This window comes from Mya arenaria, chromosome 11 (assembly GCF_026914265.1).
Source record: "Mya arenaria isolate MELC-2E11 chromosome 11, ASM2691426v1".
NCBI classification, from domain to species: Eukaryota; Metazoa; Mollusca; class Bivalvia; order Myida; family Myidae; genus Mya; species Mya arenaria.
Genome location: NC_069132.1, coordinates 57,642,679 through 57,652,498, shown reverse-complemented (window position 1 = coordinate 57,652,498; position 9,820 = coordinate 57,642,679). Strand labels below are relative to the sequence as shown.

At 34.1% G+C, this 9,820-nt stretch overlaps 1 protein-coding gene across 1 annotated transcript; it reads right to left on the bottom strand.

The window, feature by feature from the left end:
• Positions 1 to 558: 558 nt before the first annotated feature.
• On the bottom strand, positions 559 to 6,963 carry LOC128209983 (hephaestin-like protein). Its single transcript, XM_052914265.1, has 7 exons — positions 6,720 to 6,963; positions 3,653 to 3,900; positions 2,377 to 2,589; positions 1,992 to 2,134; positions 1,654 to 1,838; positions 1,328 to 1,434; positions 559 to 1,116 (listed from the first exon to the last, which is right to left on the bottom strand). Exons 1-7 carry the CDS (start codon positions 6,860 to 6,862, stop codon positions 797 to 799), a joined length of 1,359 nt encoding a protein of 452 aa, XP_052770225.1. The 5' UTR covers positions 6,863 to 6,963; the 3' UTR covers positions 559 to 796.
• Positions 6,964 to 9,820: the final 2,857 nt, after the last annotated feature.

Sequence of the window (9,820 nt, the reverse complement as noted above, 5' to 3'; positions counted from 1 at the left end):
TGTACAAAACGATTTCTGTAGGAAGCATATTGGTGTAAATAAAAGCACTAATACATGTATGATTCTTGCTGAATGTGGAAGATTGACTTTATATATAAATTATTTTTCTAATTGTATTAGATATTTTTGCAAATTATTACAACTTTCTAATAATAGATATCCTAAACAATGTTACTTAATGCTCAAGTCGTTGGATGAAGTTGGACGTACTTGCTAACCAACTAATATTAAGAATATGCTTTTTATGTATGGCTTCGGTTATATCTGGATATCACAAGATGTTGGAGATATAAATATATTTATCAGTGTTTTTTAAACGGAGAATTATTGATTGTTTTAACCAGAACTGGCACGAATCTATTAACAGTTCCAGTCGGTGTTTCATTATAAAGGCTATAAAACTTTGCTTAATGTGAAACGTTATTTATCTTTAGACATACCTTACAAACATAAATGAGCTTTTAGCAAATTTAGATGTTCAAATCAAAAATTGTTAATTGAAACTGGTAGGCATAATAATATCCCAAGAGAAAAACGCGTTTGTCAGTTTATTTAATTGGTATTTTAATGGTACTGAATTAGAAGATTTTTTATAGGTTATTAAACATACTTAATCTGAACATTTACGAAAACTAGCTTATTATGTAGTTTAGATTAAGGGGAAGTAATCATGATTTGTATTTACACTTTGCTTGTATCGATTAATTACCCTGACCTATCTCATGCCTTTATTGTATGTTATGTATTTTGGGCCAGTGGCCTTTAATTACTCAATAAACTGTTGACTTGAAGACTTTCAATAACAAATTTGTTCATAATTGATCATTTTTGAATCTATGATACCTAGCAACCGTTCGGATCTTGCCCTATATCGGTAGAGGGCTGCTGATAAATTCGTCTGGCCTGTGAAACGAAATTTAAAGATAAGGTCAGTGCATAAAAATGATCGTCCTAATATACCAATATACCTGTCGGGAGTGAGTCCTGGTGCGTAATCCCATATGATCTCTTCAATGGCAAGGTAATATGTTCGCGTCTTCCCTAACCTTCGACCTAAACCAGCGATGTTTGAAAGTACTGGTTTGTTTTCTACGTCTACGAAAGCAAGCATACCCTCTGAAATGAAAACACATAGTGACATTAATATTTAACCCAGTCACAACATTTCTATTCGGATTGTAAACAAGAATGCGAATAGAGTATTGTTGTTTTGAATGAAAAGTTCATTTCTGAAAAACGGAAATACCACACTGATATCGAATGCCATATATTGAGCCAACACAAAGACTATAGAAGCTTAGATTTAGCTTCATCAATAGCCACTTACCAATGACGTGGTCAAGGTTTCGGCAGTAAAGAAGCCAATGGCCAGGATGAGCGGCTACCGTGTTCGCGCTAAGGAAACTCGCCGAGTTGACCAATGCGTTCTCTGTGCTGCAAACACATAGAAATGTAGCGAATATAACAAATAAACGCTATGCATAAAGTTTACAAACATTTAGTTAAGGTTCTCAAACACTTTATTTCAATTGTACTCTATTTGATCAGTGTTAATACTTTAAGCTTACTTCATAATGTTTTGCATTCGAACTTGTGTGTTAATCAAATGAGTTGCGATTCAAATAGAGTTACTTGATACGAGAAAGGCCTTACCGCCTTTGCTTTATAATCATGGTATGTCCAAGTATTCGCATGATGTGGCTGGCCAGATTCAATGACATGACGTAGAAAACCGCTCGATCTCCTGGACTCATTTTGAAAGGGGGCTGATTGCCGTAGACATAGCCATTGATGTGGTGCATTTCGTTTGATAGTCCGAAATCTTCATCACCAGCATCCTTAAATAAAGTATTATTCATTAATGTTCTGTTCAATTTAGTTTTAATAAATATTTATGAATAATATGAATCCCTAAGCACATTGGTTTATAATGTTTACTTTATCTTGAACTGAGCGCAAGCAGAGAAACAAACGACAGTTCATATACGTACAGCCCTGGCTTTGCAAGCAGCTGGCTCTCCGCACTTCTGAATGCTTTCTTCAAAGAAAAAGCTCTTGCTTTCGTCGGCAATATCGGCGTATACAACGAACTCCTTGTCGACGTCTCTGCGTTTGCCATTGAGATCAAGCGTCCCTGCGGCAAAGAAAACAATACATTATCTAAAATAATACACTAAACACTATGAACTACAAAAAAATTCCATCTCCCCCCCCTCTCTCTCTCTCTCTCTCTCTCTCTCTCTCTCCTCTCTCTCTCTCTCTCTCTCTCTCTCTCTCTCTCTCTCTCTCTCTCTATATATTATATATATATATATATATATATATATATCCCAATTACCTATAGATCATTGTACTGTAAGGTACTGATCCACAAACCTCTCTTGCAGATGAGAGCGAACCCGACCAGTCCAGTAGCAATGTCGTACGGTGAAGCTGTGTGCCCATGATATCCCCACGGTACACATGCGTCGTCGTCTTCCGTAGGGGCGTGCCTCTCAGGGACGTGCCAGGTATAGACATAGGATCCGCCAGGTGGAATACCATCGTCCAACTTATCTGCGCCTGACGTTCCATCTAAGTAACGGGCACCTGATTTTAGACAGAAAATATTGGAATGGAGAAAGTGCCATATTATGCCAAAGTATGGAATTCCTATAGAGTAGAGTATTACATTGACATTTTTCTTAAACGTTCCATTCTTGTCCGAGCGTATGATATATGCGTGATCAAGAAGTAAGCTATCTTGTTAGCATCACGATGAGCAATCGAGCCGTTCTTACGAATACAAAGGAGCAGGCCCGTTTAAATTCGAGTTGAAAAAGTGTGTTTTTTTTATATAAGGTATTTCATAATGATCTTAACAAATATGCTGTGCACAGAATGCGCATTATTGCAACCTTTACATCAATATATTTTCTGGTTACGTAAACTATGTCATTAGGTCATGAAATTCGAAAAAGTTAATTGAATGTCTGTTCGTGAATTATACGCCTTCAATTTGTCAATATCATGACACCTTTTACGACTTTCAAGACAAGACGACGCCAAACACAGCAAATAAAAAGTACCGATGGAAAGGATTAATTAACACATCATAGTTTAAAAACAATAATATTGAATAATTTTAGAAATGCACTTATTTCTTCCTCGAAATTGGGCACACTTGTTTTATTATATTCGTGAATACTACAGTTCGATTTTTCATCGTGAAAATGGACGAAATCTGTAACACATTTGTATTGCAGTGTCATGTTTATCAGAGTGATTTCCCTTTTTTCGATGAAAACTGGATACAATGATGGCAATACGAATGACTTCTATTTCAGCAATCATATTGTGAGCCTAATTTCGTAACATTTGTATTATTATCGCATCCTGTTTAGCATGCAAACAATACAAAAAAATAAATTGTGTAATCATCGCTTTGGCCAATCCGTGGTGAGTTCGAAACAGTATAACTAGAACTGTAAGAGGAAATGCATACAACTCGGCTCAAATCCTCACACAAGTTATTCATGCTTGTCTCAATGACATTGATATGATAGAGGAAAATTTGTATATCGAAATTAACGAATACAATAACATTTAATTGCACTTGATATGGTAGAGGAGAATAATACGTATATGTACAGCGAAATGAACATAGTATTACCTTCGCTCCGTTTGTCGTAGAAATATCCGTGTGGATGAACTGAGAAATTTCCCTTTGAAGCCATGTTTCTAAACGAGATGATGACCGAATCGCCTACTTCCGCCTTTACAGTAGGTCCGACAAATCCCATCCAGTCCGGTACAGGTATTTGCTCAGTGAATGTCGCGTCCGTGAACTCGCGGTACAGCACCTTGCGGTAGACACTGCCTATTTGGTCATCACGGTTCTCAATAAGCCGTCGGGATGTGCTAGGAAAGGATATACATGTTATGAAGTCATTCGGAGATCCTCGGCCATTTTTATCGACAACAACCTCGGATGTATTTGGACGGTTTACATACTCAAAAGGCGGTACGTTTAAGTCCGCTGCAAGTAGATCGCGTAGTAATTTTATTTAGCAGTTAAACTCTATGACTTAACTCTTGGGAATCCTAATTATGTTTACAAAAGACACTTCACTGACAATCAATTCAAACTTAAATCAATAAATACAACTCTAAAACACTACATTTAATTTATGATATAATTCAAAAATTTACGAACTACTTCAACAGATGTACCGGCACACATCCGAGGTTGTTTTCGATAAAAATGGCCGAGGAGTTCCGAATGGTTATGAACTGTAACGGGACCACTAACAATGCGAATTACAAACCCTATAATTTTATAAAGAATATTTAATTTTTAAATTCACTTAAAATGATAATTTGGATATTATACGAATGACAAACAAATCAAGGACAAGCTGAAATGCTCACAATATAGGTTGATGCAAAAAGTATGTTTGTAGCATTTTCATGTTTAACTCATTTCTCTTTAATGATAGAAACAACAACATATGGTAATGCATTAAAAAAAACAAATATCATCAACCTATAATGTGCGACATTAACTTCAGTTGACAGTATATCGTGCGACTTTAAAGTGACTCGCTCTTGTTTTTGAACCAAAGATTAGTTTTCCCGGTAATGCATCTGAAAACTCTTACTTTATCATTATTTTAGTCTATGATATCGAAATTGCAGAAAAATACAGTTATAGCATTAAAAAGTATATTGGTTTAAGTGGGGTTCCAACCAACACCAGTACAGTCAAGAAAAAATAGAAATCAGGCGGAGAGTCAACACGGCCACCGGGACTTTAACAAAAAATGTTGGATATGTTGACCAGTTCAGGATACATTGATAACATCACGTGATAATGTCAATCAACCAATCACGCAACACTACAGCCGTAATTAATTTTCAATCGCGTTATAAACGCTAATGAAAATTGTGGTCTTCAAAGACGATATTTGAGCAAATATCAACCTTTGCTGAAGGGTTCCAGCTTTTGGTATTTTTGTTTTAACACTCCTTATGATTTGCCACACTTTATTTCATAATTAAAAAAGTGCATTTTACAAACCATGAGCGAGTAACTTTAATTACATAAGTTAACAGTTTAGACCCCTCTTTGGATACAAGATCGTGCGTTAAACTTCGAGCAATATAAAGAGCATATTAAAGACTTTAGTATATCGATATAAAAATAACTATTCATTGCTCTCGAAATAGTTCTCCAATCATTCGCAAATTATTCGCAATTCAAGTACAATTCATCAAATTAATATGTTCAGCTATTCACTATTATTTTTTGCATTAAAAAACCCCATCAAAAACGCGAAGAATAATGCTTTACCTCTACCTTTACTGATATTATTATTATAATGATTGAATTCACCTTAATTAAGGTTCTAGACACGAAATCGACAATTGCAAAGTAAAAAAATAGACTGTTAACATTAACTGTAAAGCACATAAAACGCATACAATTAACAGTTGAGAATACTACGTTATCAATACTGAAGTTAATAGAAAACAAAACAAATGGGATGTCTTATTTGTATAGTCAAGAATGTGACAATTTGTATAATTTTAAAAAGCATAGAATACTTCGAGAATACATTAGCAAATGAGTTTGTCATTGTTCTGTTTTGAATTTTGTTATATATTATGCTTGAAAATAATTGAGAAAAACTGAAAATGACTAGTAAATCCTAACACCAATACTTCAGACTTGTTTATACCAAATTGTCTAGAACATTGTTTATATCACTGGAATTTGACTTAGTGTTTCGTCTGAAATTATTAGTCATTTTATAAACAAAAACTGACAAAAATAACGTTTTCGGACAAAAACCTGGTCACTGATATTATCCACAAAGAAATTAGCGTCCTTATAGACATGCAACTAATAGGGTAAGACAAATTTGATCACAGTTTGTTGTTACCAAAAATCTTGCAATACTGTGTTTTTTGATATTTAATCCGAAACCTTTACAATGATTAAAAAAACAACAACACTTCTTTTGCAAAACAAAATTATATCAATAATAGACCCTGGGCTGGTATTCAATACTGGTCTTAAATGGATGAAGCTAATTGGATTACTTGTTTTAAAAAACTAACCAAAGAGTGAAGGAAGTCAATGATGTATCACCATTAAGATTAATTTCAGTTGAATATTGAATACCACTAAGTCATTGGTATTTTTCAAGGTCAGAAAAGCATTTGGACTCTTAAATTCTATGATTTTGTCCCTGTAAACAAACATACACATACACCATTTCAAAAGTAGTATGTTTCAATTTGTTTTATGTACGATATGTTATGGGCCGGTTGCCGTATATCAAGATTAAATTGCGTTTATGATTAATAGCAATTATTAGCATTTAAATCAATCATAGAGTCTAGGCACTGTTGCTTTGGTAGGATCATATACAAGGATAGATTTGTCACATATTAAATCAAGCTTCTTTTTTATTTTTTATCATTATTATCATTATCATTATCGTTATTATTATTATTTTTATTATTATTATTATTTATAAATATGTAAAAGCCATCTACATGCATGAGTCTGAAATTAAAATGATTTCAGAATTTATCACATAATTGCTTACATTTAATTACAAAAAACACACCGAATATCTATCAAATCCAAGAAAAGGCAAAATATGGCCAAAACAATGTATAGGAAATAATAAAAATAGATAAATAAAAAATACTGGCATGCCTTTACATACAAAGTATCAGGTCCAACAAGGTTTCGTCCTGACGGAGCATAATCCCAGTCCACTTCCACTGCAGCGATGAAATAGTGTCTTATCCTTGCCCGGGACCGAGCAACCAGCAGCAAAGCGAAGCAAAGTCTTAAAATTAAAAGCATAATTTAATAACTAGTTATAATGCTATGATTAAACTATCATAGTGTCTTCATATCTACTCAATAATAACTGATCTTAATACTTAAATGTAGTTGATGTCTTTAAATACTTCTCTTCGGATGAGTAATGACTCAGTGCATACCTGAATACTTGAACGATAACGTAACTTTAACGTTAATAAATTCTGGTAAGGCCAAGTCAAATAAAAGAATAGTGAGCAAATGTTAGAATGTCTAGTGGTGTCTTTAGGAGGTCGTGGGTCGATCCCAAGATATCCACAAGAGGACACTACTATTGTTCCGCAAACATAGCACCAGTACTGACTTCTACCTAGGAAACGGACGCAAGTAGAATTCTACAAAACTTATGGGAAAAACTACAGAAACAAGCTCTGTTGCCAAAAGTTTATACATAAACCCCGTTTAATTGGACAGGGTAAACGCCAAATACATAGAACACACACAAAAAAAATTCACAAACAAGAAACATAGAACAACAGCACAGAACTCCACAAACAGCACAGTGCATATATACTATATAAAAAAAACTAGGTATGTTTATCAAGGATTGTTAGGTACCGCCTTGGAACGGTCAGTAAAATGTAAATTTACTGGGGGTTTAAACCAGTTTACGTGCAAAACCCTCACTCTTATCCAAACAATCTTCAATAAAGAAGAAAACGTAAAAGTTAAATCTTATCAAAGTATGCATTAACTGGAGGAAACTTAATAATAAAACAAATAATAATAAACTTATAGGTAAACCCCAAGTACTTCAATGATAAGAGATAACAACTCTATCTGTAGACGGAGGAATACAATTCAGAGCACCTAATGCAAAAACTTTTCAAAAATACGATGCAGTCACACACAGTCTGCCTTATAAAATAAAAGGTTTACAATTGTGTGATCATAGAGTTTCAAACCAAACATTCGCAAATACACCAACCCTGAAGTATAAAGTGCAAATAACGCACACAAATATGCGATACGGTTGGAGATTTTAGAGTGCAGTCTTGAAACTAGAGTGAAATATAGCTGCGCCATTTCTTATTTCTATCCTTAGTGTCGCGAAGATCGCGAATTTCTTATATAAAACGAACTATACTATAAATAATGCTTAATTGTCATTATTGCATTATCATAAGACAACAATTGACGCTAAAAACATTCTTATAGGTTTCATGTATAATAATTATGTATGTGGTATAGCTTACTTTCCCGCCCACAACCATTTAACCGTCTGTAATGGACGGAGATATCTCCGTCTGAACGGAGATCATTGTTATTAAGCACGTGTACTTTCGCGGGGTTCTGATCGGAGATAGATAGACTATATATAGCAAGGTTGAGTTGTTGTTAATGACTTAACTTGAAATTAGTTGGATATGAACATTTATTATATACCCATCATTATTCCACACGCAATACATATCGCAAAATAGGGTAGTCCGTATTCAACTCCAGTGCATTACGGCCGTATTCCACTCTTATTACGTCACGTCATAACAAGTATCGTTGCGCGATGTTAAAATGACGTCATAAACAAAATAATGCGTCGTAAGAATGACATTTATTATGAAAACATGTGGCTTTTAAGTGATCTTACCAGTATTGTATATTATACTCGGCTTGCGCCTCGTGAAATCCGAATCTGCAAAATTCCACTCGAGTCGAATACAACCTTCCGTATCAAAACGCAGAACTAATAACCCTATTGTATTAATGAATAAAAAATAAATTGTAAACATAGTAACAAAACATGAAATCAAAATTACTTAAAGGCGGTCCACCAGACGGTCCTAAAATCGACAAAAACAATATTTCCTCAAAACAAGTCTAGAATTAATTATCAATACGAACTAGTTTGTAGCCGATAATGCATCATTTTACATTATTTAAATAATATTTCGTCGCTGTGTCATCTTAGTTATCTCATTTTAAATAAGCGGACAATAGTTCCCCAGTTAATAGTGTGTATATTAAGCATGTGAAAGTCACGTGATTATTACCGACACTATTTATAAATTTACTGAGATTAACGTGGTAGGCAAACCCAGTAAAAAAGGAAAAATACCCAGAGGATACATATGTCGTTAGCGATGTGATATATCAGTTAGCAATTCAGTGAGTTGTACACAACAATATAAATTATATTGAAGTTTTTGACAATTTCCTTTTTTTCTTGCAATTGTATCATCTGGTGTCAAGTCCCTAGTTAATGAATCACTTTTGTTGTCTTATCATCTGTACGATAAACAACATATATTCATAACGTGCATAGTGGTACGTGCAAATGTTAAACCGTTGTAACAGTCTTCAAAATTGCAGTGTTAAATAAAACTTCAATTTTAATAGATGAAATTTATTGCCTATTTGTTTAACTGGTGTAAACCCTTTCCTAGTCTTATTTAGTTGGTCAAATATTTAAGCAAGTGTCGCTATTCACTTATACGATTAACTGAAGAAATTGTATAGTCGATTTCGATGTAACAAATGCAACGTGACTTAAAATTGACTGAAATTTATGATTTGGAAATCAGATATTAGTTCCGAGCTATTTTTCTAACACTAAGTGTAAATTTTGGTGTATTTAGTGTTTCATGGATTTCTTATATTTGATCTCATGTTAATTTTTCAATCCAAAATAAATTACAAATGTAGTTTGATGCATGTTCTATGTTTGTGGTGTAGTTCTTAACAGGGTTTTTGTTTAGATATTTGACTACATTGGCTTGTCCCTGCAGTTTTCACTGTATTACTGACTGTCTGAGCTTCCAGATGATAGTAGCTTCAAGACGATAGTTTCACAACGATAGTTTTACAGATTTTCTCTTCTGAATTCGCTGGACGTTAACACAAGACAATACAGACAGTTGTTGTTGGGGCGAGAGCTTCGTTTGATGTAACTTAAAGGCCTAGTTAAAGGAATGTTTGGCATGATAATCCCTGCTGTGCATC